This window comes from Giraffa tippelskirchi, chromosome 8 (assembly GCF_054371585.1).
Source record: "Giraffa tippelskirchi isolate mGirTip1 chromosome 8, T2T-mGirTip1v1.2.pri, whole genome shotgun sequence".
Taxonomy (NCBI): Eukaryota; Metazoa; Chordata; class Mammalia; order Artiodactyla; family Giraffidae; genus Giraffa; species Giraffa tippelskirchi.
The window spans coordinates 54,382,820-54,404,073 of NC_137282.1; the positions used below are offsets into that span (position 1 = coordinate 54,382,820).

Genomic DNA, 21,254 nt, shown 5'->3' on the forward strand with positions numbered 1-21,254 from the left:
ACGGGCAGCCTGAGCCCCCCGGCCGATGCCTGAAGCCTCCTGTCTCCAGCGGCTAGTGACATGAAGAATGTCATGAAGGGCTTCTTCCGGGTCAGCTGCTCAGCCGGGTCTGACTCTTTGCGACACCATGGACTGTAGCCTGCAGGCTCCTCTGTCCATGGGATTTTCCAGGCAAGAATACCGGAGTGGGTTGCCATTGACTCAGTAGTAAAGAATCCGCCTATCAATGCAGGATACATAGGTTCGATCCCTGGTCCAAGAAGATCCCACATGCCATGGAGCAACTAAGTCCAGGCGCCACAACTATTTAGATCACACTCTAAAGCCTGGGAACCACAACTCCTGAAGCCCAAGAGCCCTCGAGCCTGTGCTCCACAAGAGACGTGACTGCAATGGGAAGCCTGCTTACCACAACTAGAAAGTAGTCCCCACTCACTGCAACTAGAGAAAAGTCAGCACATTGCAATGAAGACCCAGCACAGGCAAAAATAACAAATAAACAAATCATGCCAGACTGGCTCTTCTGCATTTCCTGCAGAACTTTAAAGATATGTTCAAGGAATAACAGGCTTCAAGGATGCACCAGAGGCTGTGTGCTGAACCAACTTGATATTATCAGCAGCTCAGAAAGACCCCTGTGGTTTTCCTATTTCATCTTACTTCTGTTGTTCTGTTAAAAGGGAACATGAAATAGGACAAGGAAACACCTAAGGTCATCCAATACTTTGGCCACCTGATGCAAAGAGCTGGCTCAGTGGAAAAGACCCTGATGCTTTACAAAGATTGAAGGCCTGAGGAGAAGGGGATGACAGAGGATGAGATGGTTGCATGACATCATCGACTTAATGGACATGAGTTTGAGTAAACTCCGGGAGATAGTGGAGGACAGGGAAGCCTGGCGTGCTGCAGTCCATGGGGTCGCAAAGAGTTGGACTGAACAATAAACAAAGCCACCCCCCGGGATGTAATTCATTCCTTCCGTTATCTCACTTTATACTTTTGTTAGGGCAAGTCCAGTAGAGGTTAAAATTACTGGCTAAGTGATATTTAGGGATTCTTGGAGGCTTTATTTTCATACATTCTCTCCATAGACAAAGCCTAATTCAGATTCAGTTGGGTCTTTTTTTACATTTTTTAAAAATATATGTAGACCATTTTTTAAAAAGTCTTTACTGAATTTGTTACAATATTGCTTCTGTTTTATGTTTTGGTTTTTTGACCACAGCCACAATGTATATGGTATCTAAGCTCCCTGACCAGGGATCAAACCCTCACCCTTTGCACTGGAAGGCCTTGAAGTCTTAACCACTAGACCACCAGGGAAGTCCCTCAGCTGTATCCTGATTCTGCAGAAGGACCCGAGGAGGTTAGGCTTTGAAGAGAACAGCGGACAGGCAGATCAGACATTTGCATCCTAATTTACCCTCCGAGGCAGGACTCTTGACTCTCAGCCTAGATGCACAGCTGTGATAGCAATACAAACGTGTAGTCACTTGCCAGTCTTCCTTAACCACACAGATTCGGCGGGGGCCAATGCTGACCAGACCAAGTCAACTGAGGTCACTCCACCACCCTAGCCAGTGACTTGTTTGGCCTGGGCGGGGCGTGTTAGGCAAGCCTGACAGCTGTAACCGAAGCTGTGCAGGAGGCTTTTGGAAATGCTCTCCCGTCTCAGAGCACAGAACATGGGCCGGGACTTGCTCCTTCCCGAAGCTTCCTACGCTGTAACGTGAAGCCATGCTGCTAGGAGCTGCCAGGCCATCTTGGGACCAGAGGGAAAAGGTCAAGAATTTCTGAGAAGCCAGGCCCAGGTCCTGACAACACGATGCCACAAAATGAAGCAACCACCCCTCACCCCAACTGTTTGTTGCCTTCAGACAGGTCATGTTGCAAGAGAAGGCCATTTCCTCATCGTGGAAGCTTGTTTTGTTGGATACTCAGAAGACTGCACCCAAGAGCACCAGAGTAGGTCCTAAGCGCCAATAAAAATCACAGAAACACAACTGCACCTGGTGGCTCAGACGGTAAAGACTCCATCTGCAATGCCAGAGACCTGGGTTCGATCCCTGGATGGGGAAGGTCCCCTGGAGAAGGAAATGGCAACCCACTCCAGTATTCTTGCCTGGAGAGTCCCATGGACAGAGGAGCCTGGCAGGCTATAGTTCATGAGGTTGCAAAGAGTCGGACACAACTGCACACTAACACACACACAATTGCAAACAGTAAGCGAAGTCCGTTGGAGCTGATGCATTCTCAACCCTGGGGAACATGCTGGGAAATCAAAATTGGTACAGCTTTTCCTAAAGGCCACTTGGCAGGGCCTTCCCTGGTGGTTCAGGGGTTAAGACTCCACACTCCCACTGCCGGGGGCGTCTGTTCAGTCCCTGGTGGTGGAACTAAGATCCCACAGGCCCTGTGGCACGGCCAACGACAGAAAGCCACTTGGCAGGGGCTCCGTAAACCTACACATTGAAAATGTGCCAGTCATTTGATGAAGCGATTGAGTTCTAAGAATCTGTGCATATGTTTCTTCTCTTTCCTTCTCTGCCCTGCTCTGACCTCCATAAACCACACCTGCCGGGTTCCTTAGCCCTGAAGTCTCAGGTGTGACTTAGCAGGGGCCCTGTGGAAGGTGCCAGAGAGGACATGCCTCTGGTCCCCCCACCTTCCAGCTCGGGGGGCTCAGGTGACCCAGGTCCCAGCTCCTGGGGGCAGCCCTCCCCACCTTCTCTCCCCACAGGACCCTCCCCTGAGCTCGGTCCCCACTCCACTCACGGTTCCCTTACCCATTCCTCGGTTTAGCCTCTGAGCACACCTGCTGCTCCACTGTTCCACCAGGATGTTGGCAGGTACGCCCCCTCCAAACTGTCCCTCCTCCCATCCCATCAGCCCCGACCCCAACACAAACAGCTGCACTCCAGTGTTATCTGTAACCGGCTAATTCAGAAACCCAGCACGAGACTTCAAATTCAGGAGATGGGGTTACGTGTGCCCTTGCCCACCCCTGTAGACCCAGCACTTAACACAGCTGTTGGACATGAAGCCATTGGACTGCCAGATAAATATTTGTTTTAAAAGAAGATCTTGTATAGAAAGATGAGCCACAGTTGACTGACTTTCTCTGTTACTGGACGCCAGGGACACAGCCGTGAACACACCATCACTCAGGTGTGCCTGTAGGAACCAGGCAAATCTCGTGTACACTGGTCCATGCAGAAACATCTCCTAAATCTATTGAGTGAAAAAAAAATTAAAATCAAGTCTCTACAGAATTGCCCCATTCACATAAATAAAAGGTGCTTGCACACGTTTTGTGTTTGAAAAGGAGAGAGACTGAGTTCTGGAAAAGTAACCAGCTGGAACATAGCCAGTCAATGAGAGAACTGGGGAGACAGAAAAGGGACAATTCTTTTTAAAAAAAACAAACAGTTTTAAAAAATATTTATTTTATTTATTTGGGTGGACCAGGTCTTAGTTGCAGCATGTGGGATCTAGTTCCCTGACCAGGGATCGAACCCAGATCCCCTGCACTGGGAGTGCAGAGTCTTAGCCACCGGACCACCAGGCAAGTTCCAGGAAATTTCTAATGATTTTTTAAAATAATACTTCTGCAGCGATTTTTCACTGTAAGCACTTATTACTATATGTTTCTTGGTAGTAAGAAATCATCAAATAAATAAAGCTGGTTATGGAATTGGATTAAAATGGGGCATCATTTGATTCTATCCACTAAAATCCCAAACAGCCTCTTTGGTTAAAATATCAGTACGTGCAAGTCATGAACAAAAGCTCAACGGCTGTCCTTTATTCTCGCTGTGATCTAGTGATGGCTGTGTCCCTCTGATAACATCTCACCCGGCTCCATGAACCACTCCACCCCCAGCTCTGAGGCCCGCTGACCTGGGCCACCATTCTGTATGGGAACCTGTAACACTCCAGTTCTCCAAGTGAGGTCCCAAGACCTGAAGCATCAGCCTCACCCGGGAACTCATTGAAATACATAGTGCCAGTCTCACCCCAGACCTTGCTGTTGTTTACTGAGTCATTTCTGACTCTGTGACCCCACGGACTACAGCTCACCAGACTCCTCTGTCCATGGGATTTTCCAGGCAAGAATCCTGGAGTGGGTTGCCATTTTCTGCTCCAGGGGATTTCCTGACCCAGAGATTGAACCTGAGTCTCCTGCACTGGCAGGTAGATTCTTTACCATCGAGCCACCTGGGAAGTCCCAGACATACACAATCCAAAACTCTGGGGACTGGGTCCAGCCATCTGGGTTAAAACACAGATTATCCACCCATGGGTTATGATTATTCAGCTTATAACTGAGCAGGATCCTCCGGGGCCTTCCCAGGACAGACACCCCCATCCCCACCATGTCCTCTGCCTGCCTCTTGTTTGTACAAAAAAAAAGTTAGCCTCCTAGGCCTTCCTCAAGTTCCAAAGAATAAATTTAATCAGAGTAGTGAGAAAATGCAGAAATAAAGGAGAACAGCCAAGCAAAACAAATTAGTAATAGTTCAGCCATTAAACAAAGTCAAGGACCTTCAGTTCCTTCTCAAGGGCCACAGGTAATATTCTGAGCCATGTCCTCTGAGCTGTTTTGCAGATACTAAACCTCACACCAGGTGGAAGAAGTTAACTGTATGCTGCCCATAAGCACGAGACACCAGACCGCTTGGAACTAGAGGTTGATGAGGTTGACTTCCAGTTATCTCACCACCAGCCAATCAGCAGAATGTCCATGAGCTGATCAGACACCCTACAACCCTTCTTCCTCATCCTGTCTTTAAAAACCCCTAGTTCTAGCCTTTGGAGCACAAGCTGCCTGGATTCCTTACTTGGCTCTGGCAATAAACGCTGCCCTTTCCTTCACCACAACCCAAGGTCAGGAGGTTGGCTTTCCTGCGTGCTGGCAAGCAGACCCAAGTTTGGTTCAGTAACAAGCTCAAGGCTGACAACCAGGCTCTGTGTTCTGAGGTCAGGATACTCTCAGGGAGGAGGGCAGCAAGTCATCATCCCCAGTTATATCAACATATTAGGGAAAAACCACGTCCTTACATGGAGGCAATTAAGATAAAGAAGGAAACACTGTTTTCTTTAAAGTACAGCACGACAGAGGATGAGATGGCTGGATGGCATCACCAACTCAATGGACATGAGTTTGAGCAAGCTCCAGGAGTTGGTGATGGACAGGGAAGCCTGGCATGCTGCCGTCCATGGGGTCGCAAAGAGTTGGACACGACTGAGCGATTGAACTGAACTGAACAGCACTAAAACCACAGTCCACCCTTCCCCGCTCCCAAATAATTCAGTGCCAAACCTTGGTGGGCAGAGCTAGGAGACTCCCTGCAGGCCTGGGGGGTTGTCCCAGGGGTCAGGGCCCCAGTGAAGGGAGCGGGCACCGTGCAAGGGGAAGAGCAGTCCATACGGAGCATGAACAAATCAGTAAGTAGGTCAAGAGCTGTGGAAGCCAGGAAAAAGAGGAAATACATTACACCGTTTTGTTTCTAAAAGAAGATAAACAGAACCCATTGACACGTCCAATCGTTAACAATGGTTCCCTCCAGAAAGTAAAAACAGAAATAACTGGGAGTGAGGAGCTAAGCATTTTCACCTTTAACTTTAATTGCTTGTGTGTTTTATTTTCCAAACATTATCTACTATATTTTACAATCAGCTTATCAGAACATCAGCAGGGCTGAGTGGAGAAAGCGCCCAAGAGAGCCACCGCGTTGCCAGCCTCCTCCGGCAAGACCCAGTCTCGGTCGCAGCCCCAACCCCCCACCACAACCCCATCTCTGGTTCCCGCACACCTCAACACACTCCAGCCATCTGCATCCCACCAGCTGCTCTGCGATCTCACCTTTTCTGGAGGGGAGGTTCCACCAGGGACCACCAGCTCTCCTGAGGGCAGAGTAGGAAGTCCATGAACACAGGAGTCTGCCCCCTGTCCCCACTTCCCACTCGTGACCAAAGCAATGGGCAGAAGACTTATCTGTACTAGAAACCACAGAACAACACCATCCACCGGCCAGAATTCCTGGAAGGAATTTCTGTCAAATGCAGTGGAGACAGAAGCAGGTTGTGGGGAAGGACAGGGCATTATAGGTATTTCACCTGTAATGTACAGGTATGAGACCTTGGGGGTCTTCACCAGTGTTCCCAGAGAAAAAGGGGCTTGCAGAGATGCATGCAGACCCACTGATGCCGTTTCCAACCCCCAGGCACACGAGCCAAGCCCATGGTGCTCCCATGCCCAGCTCCTTCTGGCTGCAGAGATGATACCAGGCAGAGGGTGGGGGACATTCAACCATGCCTGGCACAGGCTGCTGCCTCACCCCACGCCTGCAGCTCAGGGCTGGGAGCAGCTGGGGTGACCGATCCCAGCCTGCCTGGATTTCTCCCTCTGGGCCCCAGGTCCAGACCCAGAGCCTGGAAAACATACAGAGCCCTTTTCTTCTCTTTTTGCTGGGCCTCTCTCTAACCTTGAAAGAACCTATGCCATCATTTTTTTTAATTCATTATTTTTTTATTGGGGGATAACAGCTTTACAGTGTAGTGTTAGTTTCCGCTGCACGACAAAGTGAGTCAACTACATGTATCCTCTCCCTCTTAAGCCTCCCTCTCACAAGCCCTCATCCCACCCCTCTAGGTCATCACAGAGCACCGAGCTGACCTCCCTGTGTTGTACAGCAGTTTTCCACTAGCCATGTCATCTTTGACTTAAATAAACCAGTCAGGGAAGCACACAAAGATAAGCAAACTTTGTATTCCTTCAAACTCCTATGTTGAAACCCCAATCCCCAATGTTTCTGTACTTGGAGATGGAGGTTTTGTGCAGGTAACTTAAGGTTAAATGAGGTCATATGGGTGGGGCCCTGATCCAATAGGACTGGTGTCCTTACACGAGGAGACACCAGACCCCTGGATCTCTTCTCTCTGTCGTGTGAGGACAGAGCAGGAAGATGCCATGTGCAAGCCAGGAAAAGAGGCCTCCCCAGGAACCAAGTGGCCCAGCACCTTGACCCTGGACTTCCAGCCTCCAAAACTGGGAGAGAGAAATTTCTGCTGTCTAAGCTCCTGATGTATGGTATTTTTGTTAATAGCAGCCCAAATGGACTAAGACATTAGTATGCTCGTGAAGAAAAAACTACATGAGTTTGAGCAAACTCTGGGAGATAGTGAAGGATTGGGAAGCCTAGTGTGCTGCAGTCCATGGGATTGCAAAGAATCTGGACACAGGCTAACAACCACCACCTAATGGCTAGTGTTAAAACAAACCAATGAATTCATATGAAGCATTTCCAAAGATCTCAGAGTAAAGAAGAGAAAAGGAAAAACAATGATGACAGAGAGTTTTGAGATGAGGATCTAACCTACACCTAAGAGGGAACCCCAGGAAGAAAAAACAAAACAAGGCTGATGCAGTGTTCAAAGAGGAAACAGGAAAAGTGCTCCCGAAAATAAAAATATGCCTAACATGAGTCAAACAAAGAGAGAGGGAATGGAAGTACACGGTATGACTGTTTTCAGGTTTTTTGTTGGTGGTGGTTGACTGGGTTCTGTGCACTGTCAAGGATGGAGGCAGGCATCGTCACAGTCTAAGACACATCAGCATGTCACAAAAACAAAAATCAGGCTGGACTCAGATTGCTCCTCTGCAACATGGTTCTTTTCTTTCTTTTTTTTTTTTTAATAGGAAAACGGCAAATTGTTATTTTCTGTGTGAATACAAAATAAAAATATTTTCAAATAGGCAAGAATTCAGAAAGTGCCTCATGGGTATTGATACCATAGGTACCACTAATACCCCTACAAACACAAAGAGCTCTCGCAAATCACTAAGTAACCTCTTCTTCCTGTTCGTTCTCATACTCTAGGGTGAGACTCCAGTCCATGCCATGGACCCACTGCCCAGAAACATCTGCCAACCCATCTGTATACCAGTGGGAACTAGAGTCTGGCACTTCACACTCTCCACAGACCTTGGAGACCACTTACCTAGACAGCTCAGCATTTCAAAGTCCTGGGGACCAAGTGGAGATGATGTTTCTCCTTTCATATGTCCCCTCATGACCTACCCTTTCATGCACACCTCTTTGAGTTGGCATCATCCACTGTCCAGAAGGCTGAAAGCCAGCCCAGACCCACCTCTCCCGCGTGGCCCACCGTCTCAACCACTGGGACCTGAGCTTTCTGCCACACGGCCTGTGTTCCTTCTCTGCTCTGTGACAAGGACTCTGTGTCCACCAGGGTCATCTCACCCCTGTCATCACCCACCCAGCCTCATGCCACTCAAGTGCATCTCCTCACCTTGGATCTAGACCCTTGATCACCTGGTCCCACTTCCTCATGGGGCCACTTCTTCCCCCATCCTTGAGGCATGCAGTCCTCGGCCCTTCCTCAGATGAGCCAGCTCCCTCTGGGTCCCCAGGCTTTATGGTGTCTGAACAGGCACTGCCTGCCTCTGACCTCTGCAATGCCCAGCACAAGCCCCCTCCTCCATGACCCCAGTCCCAAAGCAACAGGCTAGATGGGGTGTTCTTGCGCCAAATCTCCGGGCACACCTTCCATCAGAGCCCCATCAGATGGCTATTTAGCTGGACAATTACTCAAGGGCAGAAACGCCCTTCACTTCACTACCCCTGGTCCCTGCCTTGGTCCTTGGTCAGTGGGAGGTTAATAAGTGATGAGGCCTCGGTCACTGAACGCTTCTCACAAAATACTTCTACTCTTTTGCACCTGGGCTTTCAGAGTCTGGAGTGCCTCCATATGAGGGAAGGCTTCACGCCCTGACTCCCCACAAGGCGGACAGGTGTGAGCACAGTCGCAATACCCGGCTGACTCTGGGGGGTTTTCCACCTTAGGCATCTTGATTGAAAAGCAAGTGTGCACAAGACGACTTCCTGTTAAAAGGATGAAATGGCAGGACACTGAGTCTCTGCTCCCCCCGAGCTCCGAGATCAGCCACTCAGGCAGCCTTAGACACAGGAACCAGTAGTGCAGAGTGGGATAGCAAGGTACCCCTCGAGTGGCCCCCACAGAAGTTCCCTTTCCAGAATCAACACGCAGTCTGGTCCGGGGCATTTTCTGCAGCTTCCTGGCCCTGACTCCAGTTCTCCACAGCTCTCAGCAACACTAAATGGTGGCCCACATTCCTTTCATAAACAAACTCCCTTTCTTCTTAACTCAGCCTGAAGCAATTTCTCTGCTGGAAGCTGAGAACCCGAGTGATGCAATAGATAGAATTTTGAAAGCCAAGAATTCTGAAAGCGGTCAATTACAAACCCAGTTAATGCTACAGTTACAAATACAGCATGGGTCTGAAGGAACAAGCATAGTTTCACGTTTGTCTCAAAAAGTTAGTGTTAAGTCACTTAGTCCTCTCGGACTCTTTGTGACCCCCATGGACTGTAGCCTGCCAGGCTCCTCTGTCCATGGGGATTCTCCAGGCAAGAATACTGGAGTGGGTTGCCATGCCCTCCTCCAGGCGATCTTCCCCATCCAGGGATCAAATCCGGATCTCCTGCAGTGCAGTCAGATTCTTTACCATCTGAGCCACCAGGAATGTCCAAGTCCAATTCCAAAATCAGAGAGCTGTGCACAGTGCGCTTGGCAATGCTGGGTCACCTGTGGAGATGAAAATCCTGGGCAGGAAGGATGCGTACCCTTTACAAGGTGCTCTCACTAACAGCCCTGCCTTGTCACGCTGACATCCTCTAAGCAAGAAGCCCCTGGTTTTTCTCTACATCTCCAGGCAAAGTACAAAGTTACCTCCTAAATGTGTCCACCTTTTATACATTAACTGTCACTAGGGTCTCTTCCACTCATGAGTTCACCAGCATCTTTTGGATCCTGGGTCTCCGAGCACTGGTGGGGTGTTAGGCTCTAGGAGAGCTGACATGGAAGCTGGGTGTCTAGTACAGTTTCACGTTCAAAGGCTTCTGGCAGTTGCAGAGCTAATTTCACCCCACACTGAGTCCTGTACCAGTGAGTAAACTGCACTTGTAACAGAGAACAGACCTGACTCCATACTGGATCTACTCCTTTCACCACAACCCTTGTGCTCTGAGGCCTGTGCTTAGTCATGCTGGATCTCCACCTTTTGTAAAACAATGCTGCCTAGAGCCTGAACCGTACAGTACAGCCCATTCTCAAGGCTCTGACCTTTAAAAGTGTAACACGTTTCCATTCATATAGAGATTAAACGTGGCAGAGCAGAAAATAACAATTGTCCTGGTAGAGATTTACAGGAACCTTGTGACCAGACCTGCTCAGACAGCTGCAAGAACAAAGGATTCTAGCACCAAGAAGGTTGTAAACGACCAGCCACACACCCGCCTCTCCCCTTTTAGCAAAAATGAAGCCTGAATTCTAACTCAGCTAAGATGGTTCTTTGGGGGCCCTAGTCCACCATCTCCTCGGTCTTCTGGCTTTCTGAATAAAGTCACTATTCTTTGCCCCAACCCCTTGTCCCTGGACTGACTGTCCTGTCCTACAGACAGCAGCGGACTCAGCAACACACTGTCCCAAATGCACAAACAGAATGCACCCACCCTCGGCCCTTTCCTTGTCCTTCCTAGCAGTAAAGCGTGACCTCTGATCAAGGACACACTTCCGACACCCATCTCAGGAGCTGAGGTCAAGTGCAGGCCCCCCCACGGCCGGGGGGCCCTGGTCCGACCTCGTGGGCTCTGGGCAGGGAAGGGGAAACTGGGTCTTACCTGCCTGGGCAGCCGTGATGAGGGCCGTGTTCCCCTCGCTGTCCTGCCAGTTGACATCAACGTGGGGGCACTCGGCTAAGACCACCACGGTATCCACAAAGCCGTGGTAGCAGGCGACAATAAGGCCAGTCTAGAAATGAAGAGGGAAGTGGGTCAGAAGGGCAGTGCGAGCATCATCCCCGCAGACCCCGCCAGCATCCCGGTGGGTGGGACGGGCAGGGGTGAGAGGTCAAGGACCCAGTTCCGGTTCTCAGCATCCAGCTAGAGCAGCTGGCCATGGTCCGTTCTCACGTATGTGTAGAGCGCCGTGCCCAGACACTTCAGGATAACACAGACCCTGCCCTCGGGGCACTTGCATCCCATTCTTTATTGTTGTTTGTTTTTACATCTACATTTATTTCTATCTTTAGTTATACATCTTGAAAACTACGAATTCATATCAGCAACTAAGTTTAATCCAACCTCACTGGGTTCTTTCTGGTTTTTCTTTCTGGCCATGAATGCAATTCCCTTTATCAACAATGAGAAAACTGGCTCTCATTATGCTTAAATACTTATTTATAAAATGTCTTGCATCTAACTATTTCCTGCCTTTACCATGATCCCACCTCAACACAGATTTGTCTCATCCAGCTCCGGAAGCCGGGGCTGCCTGCCAAAGGGAAGTCTCTTACTTCCTTGCAGATGCCAGATATCGATCATTTGCATTCCATTCTAACCGGAGAAAAAGGCAGACCTAAGACGTGAATGTGTTATAAAGTAGACTCCTCTGGTCAGGCAGGTTGTGAGCCCAGGATCCATGTGGCTCAGCACCCAGTGCAGGGGCGGGTTCACTGAGACGGGTCGTTGGGTATGGACAGAGGAGGTGGAAGAAGATGCCAAGGGGACATGTAGGGGGAAGGTGTGGGCAGAGGGCCAGGTCTGGCCACCCAGGGACCAGTCTGCAGGTCTGGCCACCCAGGGACCAGCCAGAGACCAGGTGGTCTCAGTGGCCAGGGCAAAACTAGAATTTGCTCTGAGTGAGATGGGGAGTGATTGAGGCGGTCCGCTGTCAATTACCTGCATTAATTCTGGCTGTAGAGTAGAAAACAACAGAGTTTTCTACCCTAGTAGATATTTTTCTGAGAATTCCAGAAAAATATCTACTTCTGCTTTATTGACTACGCCAAAGCCTTTGACTGTGTGGATCACAACAAACTGTGGAAAATTCTTAAAGAGATGGGAATACCAGACCACCTTACCTGCCTCCTGAGAAATGTGTATGCACGTCAAGAAATAGCAGTTAGAAGAGGACATGGAACAACAGACTGGTTCCAAATTGGGAAAGGAGTACGTCAAGGCTGTTTATTGTCACCCTGTTTATTTAACTTACATGCAGAGTACATCATTCGAAATGCCGGGCTGAATGAAGCACAAGCTGCAATCAAGATTGCCAGGAGAAACATCAATAACCTCAGATATGCAGATGACACCACCCTTATGGCAGAAAGTGAAGAGGAACTAAAGAGTCTCTTGATGAAAGTGAAAGAAGAGAGTGAAAAAGTTGGCTTAAAACTCAACATTCAAAAAACGAAGATCATGGCATCCGGTCCCATCAATTCATGGCAAATAGATGGGGAGACAATGGAAACAGTGACAGATTTTATTTTCTTGGGCTCCAAAATCACTGCAGGTGGTGACTGCAGCCGTGAAATTAAAAGACGGTTGCTCCTTGGAAGAAAAGCTATGACAAACCTAGATGTATATTAAAAAGCAGAGACATTACTTTACCAACAAAGGTCCATCTAGTCAAAGCTATGGCTTTTCCAGTAGTCATGTATGGATGTGAGAGTTGGACTATAAAGAAAGCCAAGTGCTGAAGAATTGATGTTTTTGAACTGTGGTGTTGGAAAAGACTCTTGAGAGTCCCTTGGACTGCAAGGAGATCCAATCAGTCCATCCTAAAGGAAATCAGTCCTGAATATTCACTGGAAGGACTGATGCTGAAGCTGAAACTCCAATCCTTTGACCAACTGATGCGAAGAACTGACTCATTGGAAAAGCCCCTGATGCTGGGAAAGATTGAAGGCAGGAAGAGAAGGGGATGACAGAGGATGAGATGGTTGGATGGCATCACCGACTCGATGCACATGAGTTTGAGTAAGCTCAGGGAGTTGGTGATAGACAGGGAAGCCTCGCGTGCTGCGATCCATGGGGTCGCAGAGAGTCGGACACGTCTGAGCAACAGAACTGACTGACTGAAGAGTGGAGGGTTGGGGGTGTGCCATTCCCATTCCCCTGCGCCACAGGCATAGCTCCCTCGGAATTGGAATTCAGTTTTTTATGCTAATGAGATGACTCATGGTGGGGGCGGGTGCCAGGTGACTTCACGATGGAGCTGGTTTCTAGAAAGCTTAGAAGGGTTGATCTGTTAGTTCTACTGCTCCCCACACACACCCACTCCTACCTCTGAGGTGGAGAAGAGAAGGACTGAAAACTGAGACCAATTACTAATGATTCAACAGCTGTACAGATCATGCCTACTTAATGAAACTCCCATAACATTTGAAACAACAGGGTGCAGAGAGCTTCTGCATTGGTGAACACATTGTGGTGCTGGGAGGTAGAGCTCCTGGAGAGGGTAGGGAAGTCCCACAACCCTCCCCCCACATCTGGTGCTTTTCTTCCATCTGTGCTTCTGTTCCTGAGTTGCAGCCTTTATAATAAAGCAGTAATAGGACTTAAGGAGCTTCCCTGGTGGCTCAGTGGTAACGAATCCACCTGCCGATGCAAGAGAATCAGGTTCACTCCCTTGGTCAGGAAGATCCCCTGGAGGAGGAAATGGCAACCCACTCCAGTATTCTTGCCTGGTAAATCCCATGGACAGAGGAGCCTGGTGGGCTACAGTCCACGGGGTCTCAAAGAGTCCGACATGACTGAGCGACTGAGCACACACGCAGTGGGACTCCAAGCACTTTCTCAAGTTCTGTGAGTCGTTCTCACAAATTACTGAACCCCAGGAAGGGCTGTGGGAACCTCTAAATTTATAGCCAGTCAGTCGGAAGGTGGCCCCTGATTCCTGTGACTGGCACCTGAGGTTGGGGCGGCCTTGTGGGACTCAGCCCTGAACCCACGGGGTCCCTGCTGACTCTAGACGGTGTGAGAATTGAATTGAACTGTTGGACACTCTGCTGGGGTTGGAGAACTAGAGAAATGGTGTAGAAAAACAACATGGATTTGGTGTCAGAGAAAACCCACATGCTTGGCATGAGAAAATAAGACCCTACAAGGGACTCCTGCAGATGCTAGACAGAGGAAGATGCAGGTGGTCACTGTGAACCAGGAAGCAAGACAAGAGCCCCACGTGCCGGCACCCTGATCACAGATTTCTAGCATCCAGAACCCCGAGAAATAAATTCCTGCTGTTAAGCTTCCTGTTGTTGGGCTTCCCTTGTGGCTCAGCTGGTAAGGAATCTGCCTGCAATGCGGGAAACCTGGGTTCCATCCCTGAGTTGGGAAGATCCCCTGGAGAAGGGAACGGCTACCCACTCCAGTATTCTGGCCTGGAAAATTTCATAGATGGTATAGTTCATGGGGTCACAAAGACCTATTTTATGATGTTTCCTTACAGCGGCCGGAGGTGATCAAGACACTTTGCAACAAAGGATTCAATGAGATCCTAAAATAAACCCCAGAGTTCGAATTCGGGAGTGAATGAGCAAGTGACTGAGCCTTGCCAGCCACACCCACCAGCGCTTGGGGATGCAAAGCTGAAGTTTAGGTCAACCCCACGGTGGCCCAGCTCTCTTTTTACCAGATATTTTTTTTTTTTGGCTACACAGGGTCTTTTCTGGACACACAAAGACTTCCTCTAGTTGCGGTGGGCGAGGACTCTTCTCTAGTAGCGGTGGGCGGGGACTCCTTCCTAGTGGCGGTGGGCGGGGACTCCTCTGTAGTGGCAGTAGGCGGGGACTCCTTCCTAGTGGCGTTGGGCGGGGACTCCTCTGTAGCGGCGGTGGGCGGGGACTCCTCTCCAGTGGCGGTGGGCGGGGACTCCTCTGTAGTGGCGGTGGGCGGGGACTCCTCTGTAGTGGCAGTGGGCGGGGACTCCTTCCTAGTGGTGGTGGGCGGGGACTCCTCTCCAGTGGCGGTGGGCGGGGACTCCTCTCCAGTGGCGGTGGGCGGGGACTCCTCTCCAGTGGCAGTGGGCGGGGACTCCTCGCTAGTCGCGGTGCTCAGGCTGGTCACTGCTGTGGCTTCTTTTGTTGTGGAGCATGGGCTCTAGGGCCCTCGGGCTTCGGTAATTGCTATTTGTACCAGACTTTTAATAGGAATGTAATTTTTCATGGAATGAGGAGAGGACGTGAGCAACCCCCCTGCTTATTTCAATAAGGCTCCAAGTTGCTCTCCCAATATGCTATACTAAATGTCAAGCATGACAATTTTTGAAGTTTTAAAGAATACTATTGATTCTTTGATGTTGACATTCATACTGCAGCCAAATGAGCTGTATAATTCTGTGATTACAGTAAAGGCTATTTCATTCTTTCTTGCTTGTGCATTCTTTGAAACAGGTCATTCTATCTATAGGATGAAATGTTTCACAATAATTTAATTTAAAGGAGAAATGAGCATGGTGTCAGCCCAGCCAGGCTCTGACTTACAAGCTTTCTGTGTCTCTGATAACCAGAGTTCACTGCTACTAACACCTCCATTCCACCAGCTAACCTGTCAACTCACTGCTGCATAAATGGTCCAGAAGACGTGAGATTCCCTTTGAACTTCTTTGGAAGGCAGTATTTCTCAAACATTCTACAATCTCTTCCTGACTTACAAATGAGGCATGTTGTACAAAATATAGCCATTTCCTTTTTATATAATTCCATAAAAATCTCAGATTTACCACAGGAAAAAAAAATCCAAAAATATAGATTAGAAAAAAAAAAGTTTTCAGTCCACACAATCACACACATACTTAAAAAAAAAAAAAAGGTAAACCAAAACACAAGACTATTTGCTGTATGTTTGTCAGAAATACATGGTAACAAAAGTAGTTGTGTGTCAACATTTCCAGCGGCTGTGGGGCATTATACATATGGCAGAATCTTAGTCATTTAATGGATTTCTACTCTTGGACTCTTGAGATTGTTTCCCATTTTTCTCTATTATGAGTCAAACCTGCCATGAAAATTCCTAGAGCTGAGGCTGTGTGCATATCATTTATTTTCCTCAAGAGACATTCTTAGAAGTAGTATTTATGGATTAAAGGAAAGAGTTATTTTGAAAGTTTTTTTTAACATATATTGCAAACCTGTCCTTCAGAAGCATCTTAAAGGACATATGCCTTTGCCAATCCTGCCATCCAACGCTTGGGTAAGATTCAGGGAATTCTCTGGCGGCCCAGGGGTTAAGAAGCCACACTTTCACTGCGGAGGGCTCAGGTTCAATCCCTAGTCTGGGAACTAAGATCCTGGATGCCACGTGGTGGTGTGGCCAAAAGGAAAAGAAAAAAGAATTCCAGATTAAAAGGAAGAATTCCCTTTGGCAAGTAATGAATAGAGAAGTGCTCCCCAGGGTTCCTGAAGTTCCTGATTCTTTCGAATCATCCTCACCTCTACTCCTCTACCTCAACAAAAAGGGTCTTTTCTAGAATCACAACCCTTCCAGCCCCTAAGTTAAGCCTTCCCCAAATGTACATAGGCCCCTCCTGAGAATGGCCTTGGAACTCTTAGCATAACCTTAGGTCAGAAGTGAAGATTATCAGAAAAAAAAAAACAAAACAAACCACAGATAACGAAATATAAGGTCTCAGGATAAAATGGTGTTGAACACAGAAGTAGTAGCTCTAGTCTCCACAGAAACTTCCACTACTATTAAAAATCATTACCTGGGGCTTCCCTGGTGGCTCAGAAGTAAAGAATCTGCCTGCCAATGCAGAAAACACGGGTTCGATCCCTGGTCCGGGAAGCTCCCACTCGCCATGGAGCAACTAAGCTCGTGCGCCAGAACTATCAGGCCTGTGCTCTAGAGCCCAGGGGGGCAACTGCTGAAGCCAGTGGATGCTAGAGCCCGGTGTTTCTCAACCAGAGAAGTCACTGCAGTGAGAGGCCTGCGAACCACAACTAGAAAAAAGCCTGCACAGCAAGGATGACTCGGCACAGTCAAAAATAAATAAAATTATTTAAAAATAAACCCAAAACAACAACAACAAAAAATCATTACCTTTACCTCCTATTTTTCTGGGACTCTGTCCCAAATATCTGACATTTGCATTTTAAAAACTAGTGTAAAACTAGTGTTTAGCTGTAACTTAAACTCATTTGGGGGTTTCCCTGGTAGCTCAGATGGTAAAGAATCTGCCTGCAATGCAGGAGACCCGAGTTCAGTCCCTGGGCTGGGAAGATCCCCTGGAGAAGGGAATCACTACCTACTCCAGTATTCTTGCCTGGAGAATTCCTTGGACAGAGGAGCCTGGCAAGCTACAGTCTGTGGGGTCCCAAACAGTCGGACATGACTGAGCAACTAACACACACACACTCTGTTTCGTCTGGAGCATCTTGGTACTCCTGACAGGAAGCTGTGAGGGGAGGTAGTACAGTCGTTGGCGACCCCTGACCATGGCCTCCCAAGACCATCCAACAAAGGACTTGTTGCAATGGAAAGTACTGTCCCCCCGTTGAATCGACAGAAGCCCACTTGGCATATGGTTCTCTGAAGCCACAGATAGTTTATTTTTTAAATTACAAGTAAAGTATTTATGAGAATAAAATATTATTACTACAGTAAAAAAAAAGGTAAGCTACCTACAAGTAGAAGCCCCCATATGGAGATCAGCTAGAAACTCTAGGCCCTCAAAGTACAGCCCTAATTTTCAAAGCCTACATATAGTGAGAAAGACTGAGCAACAACAAAAATGTCAAACTGTTTTTGCTTAAAAACTGTATGCATTTGTACATCAAAAAACAAAGATAAACAAACCAAAACCCCATTCCTTGGAGGAAGAAGGGATGATATAGGTACTTCCCTGGCAGTCCAGTGGTTAAGACTTCACCTTCCAATGGACAGAATGCAGGTTCAATCCCTGGTGGGGGAGCTAAGAGTCCCCCATGCCTCACAGACAAAAAACCAAAACATAAAACAGAAGCAAAATTTTAACAAATTCAATAAAGATTTTTAAAAACTCGTCCACATTAAAAAAAAAAAAAACATTAAAAAAATTAAAAAAAAAAAAGAAAGAAAGGATGTATAACACTAGCTTTCATGGATGGCTCAGACAGTAAAGAACCTGCCTGCAATGCAAGAGACCTGAGTTCGATCCCTGTGTCAGGAAGATCCCCTGGAGGAGGGCATGGCAACTCACTCCAGTATTCTGGCCTGGAGAATCCCATGAACAGAGGAGTTTGGAGGCTGCAGTCCATGGTGTTGCAAATTTGACACGACTGAGTGTCTAACAACCTCATTTATTATATTAACAGACTAAGGAGGAGGGAGAGAAAGAAGATCATCCTCTAAATGTATTAAACCTCTCAAAACGCACACACACACACACACACACACACACACACACACGAAAATGGACACAAAACACTTAGAAGGATCACACCAAGATAAAAGGGGAATGGAAGAGTGTTAATTTTATGTGTGCTCAGATATTTCATCAAACGTTATTCTTAATATTTCTGTGAAAGCATTTTTTGGATGAGATTAATATTTAAATCAGTAGATGCTGAATGGAGAAGACTCTTGAGAGTCCCTTGGACTGCAAGGAGATCCAACCAGTCCACCCTAAAGGAAATCAGTCCTGAATATTCATTGGAAGGACTCATGCTGAAGCTGAAACACCAATACTTTGGCCACCTGATACAAAGAACTGACTCACTGGAAAGACCCTGATCCTGGGAAAGATGGAAGGTGGGAGGAGAAGGGGACGACAGAGGATGAGATGGTTGGATGGCATCACCGACTCAATGGACATGAGTCTGAGTAAACTCCAGGAGTTGGTGATGGACAGGGAGGCCTGGCGTGCTTCAGTCCATAGGGTCACAAAGAGTCGGACACGACTGAGCAACTAAACTGAACTGAACTGAACCTCCATGATGTGGGTGGGCCTCATCCAATCAGTTAAGGCCTGAATAGAAAAAGACTGATCTCCCCCAAGCAACAAGACATTCTGCTAGCAGACTGCCTTTGGACCTGAACTACAATTCTCCCCTGGGTCTCCAGCCTGCCAGTTACCCTGCAGATTTTGGCTCACCCAAGCTTCCATAATTGTGTGAACCAATTCCTTGAAATAAATCTCTCTATCCCTCCCTCATGTATAGAAATACAGACATAAATGGACAGCTATGGATAAATCTCACCAACTATATCGCTATATCTCTCTAAATCAACATGTGTGTATTTATCTACAGAGGAGCCTGGTGGGTTACAGTCTGTCCATAGGGTCACAAAGAGTCAGACATGACTGCCATGACTGAGCACACACATCAAACTATGTTTATCTCTATATATCTATAGATACACACACTCTCTACTGGTTCTAGCTCTCTGGAGACCCCTGATGAATACAAGGTTGGTGGGGATGGAACATTTCAGAGAACTCATTTCACTTTTCACTCTGTTTTGGTATAATTGTTGCAGTTGTTTAGTCACTGATTGTTCAGTTGCTAAGTCAAGTTGGACTCTCTGCCACCCCATGGATGACACCACGCTTGCCAGGCTCTTCTGTCCATAGGGATCTCCCAGGCAAGAATACGGTAGGTTGCCATTTCCTTCTCCAGGGGATCTTCCTGATTCAGGGATTGAACCCACATCTACCACACTGGCAGGCAGATTCTTTACCACTCAACCACCAGGGAAACCCTTTGGTATAATTAGAATCCTCTAAAACAAAGCCATTATTCGTGAGGAACTTACATGATTTTAATTCAGAATGAAAAACAAGAAAGCAAACACAGTGTTTACATTAATAAGTCTCATAAGGAAATAAGGTTTTATCACAACTGTAAGCAACTAAAAAAAGAGAGAGAGAACCATCTGTGAAGAGGGGAGGGGGGCAGTGGGCAGGAGAACGGGAGCTCACAAACAGCGAGGGGAGAGACTGAGGCACCAAAATGTACATGCAAACCCCAAGGCCATATGGCACAATAACGGAGTAATTCCCCTGATGATACAGAAGAAAGGGGACATTGCCCATTTCCAATTGTAAGAAAACATTCTGCCATTCATACTGCAATTTTTTAAAGTTCAGAAGAAAGACAGTAAACTTCAGTTAATCGAAAATTTATTTCTATAAAATGCCTTTCTGCATAATAATACCACCAATAGGAGCAGGGAAAAGTTTATGTGACCTTATGAAAGAACTTCAGAATTTTGGTCCTCTAAGGATGTTTCTCGTTGTTCAGTCACTAAGTTGTGTTGGAATCTTTGTGACCCCATGGACTGCAGCACACTGGGCTTCCCTGTCCTTCACTATCTTCCAGAGTCTGCTGAAATTTGTGTCTATTGAGTCAGTGATGCCATCTAACAGATGTCCTCCTCTGCCACCCTCTTCTCCTTTTGCTTTCAACCTTTCCCAGCATCAGGGTCCTTTCCAGTGAGTCGGCTCTTCAAGGTACATTTCCAAAAGGCGACCGTGCATGACCATTTTTGTGGGCATAATTTGTTAGGTAAAATGTGTTGGGCATTGCTTCAATAATCTCATTTATGATTAAGCACCATGACAAAAATGTTAATTCCAGGATGGTCACTGCCAAGTCCCTGGCTCCAAGAATACAGCTGAGCTGATATATCCTTGTTGAATACATGAACTAGTACTAGAACTTTGGCAAACAGTTTCTTTCTGGATGGTAAATGGATCTGAACTTTGCACCATCACATTCATTGGTGAGGGCTTCCAATGGTAGCACCAGTGGTGAAGAATCTCCCTGCCAATGCAGGAGACATAGGTTTAATCCCTGAGTCAAAAAGATCCCCTGGAGAAGGAAACGGCAACCCATTCCAGTACTCTTGCCTGAAAAATCTCATGGACAGAGGAGCCTGGTGGGCTACAGTCCATGGGGTCACAAAGAGTCGGAGGAGACCTAGTGACTAAACAACATCAAAGGAACCCAGTAGCTATTACAGTAACATTGCCTTGAGAACAGGAATATTTCCTGCCATATCAGTAAACAAGGATGGCACAGTCACCAGTGATTGCAGCCATCAGGGACAGCAAGTTGGTGAACCCAGGGGGAACTCAGCAAGGAAAGAATACCTGCCATCTAACAGCCATCAGACTGCAGCCACTCCATACGGTGAGCCCCGAGGAAACTCAGGATGTGAAATCACAGGACACTGGCCCCAGACAGCTGAGGTGCCTATCAAAGAAATGATCTCAGTGGGCCCAGACTCTTGCATCTTCCCATACATAGAAAAGCACTAAATTCCTTACTTTGGGTTATCTGCTGCTGCTGCTAAGTCACTTCAGTCATGTCCAACTCTGTGCGACCCCACAGACGGCAGCCCACCAGGCTCCCCCGTCCCTGGGATTCTCCAGGCAAGAACACT

The 21,254-nt window shown here is 47.6% G+C and overlaps 1 protein-coding gene and 1 long non-coding RNA gene across 3 annotated transcripts in view; one reads left to right on the forward strand and one right to left on the reverse strand.

Annotated features, from left to right (window-relative positions):
• The window catches only part of ANKRD33B (ankyrin repeat domain 33B), a 95,793-nt gene that overhangs the window by 29,297 nt on the left and 45,242 nt on the right, over positions 1-21,254 (reverse strand). For both annotated transcript variants that reach the window (XM_081521292.1, XM_081521291.1), the window contains exon 2: positions 10,728-10,857. In XM_081521292.1, the coding sequence (XP_081377418.1) occupies positions 10,728-10,857 (130 nt within the window). The remainder of the gene's footprint in view (positions 1-10,727; positions 10,858-21,254) is intronic.
• LOC145517972 (uncharacterized) lies at positions 14,261-15,729 on the forward strand. The gene is made up of 2 exons (XR_014062464.1): positions 14,261-14,850; positions 14,906-15,729. It is a non-coding gene; the product is annotated as an uncharacterized LOC145517972 (long non-coding RNA).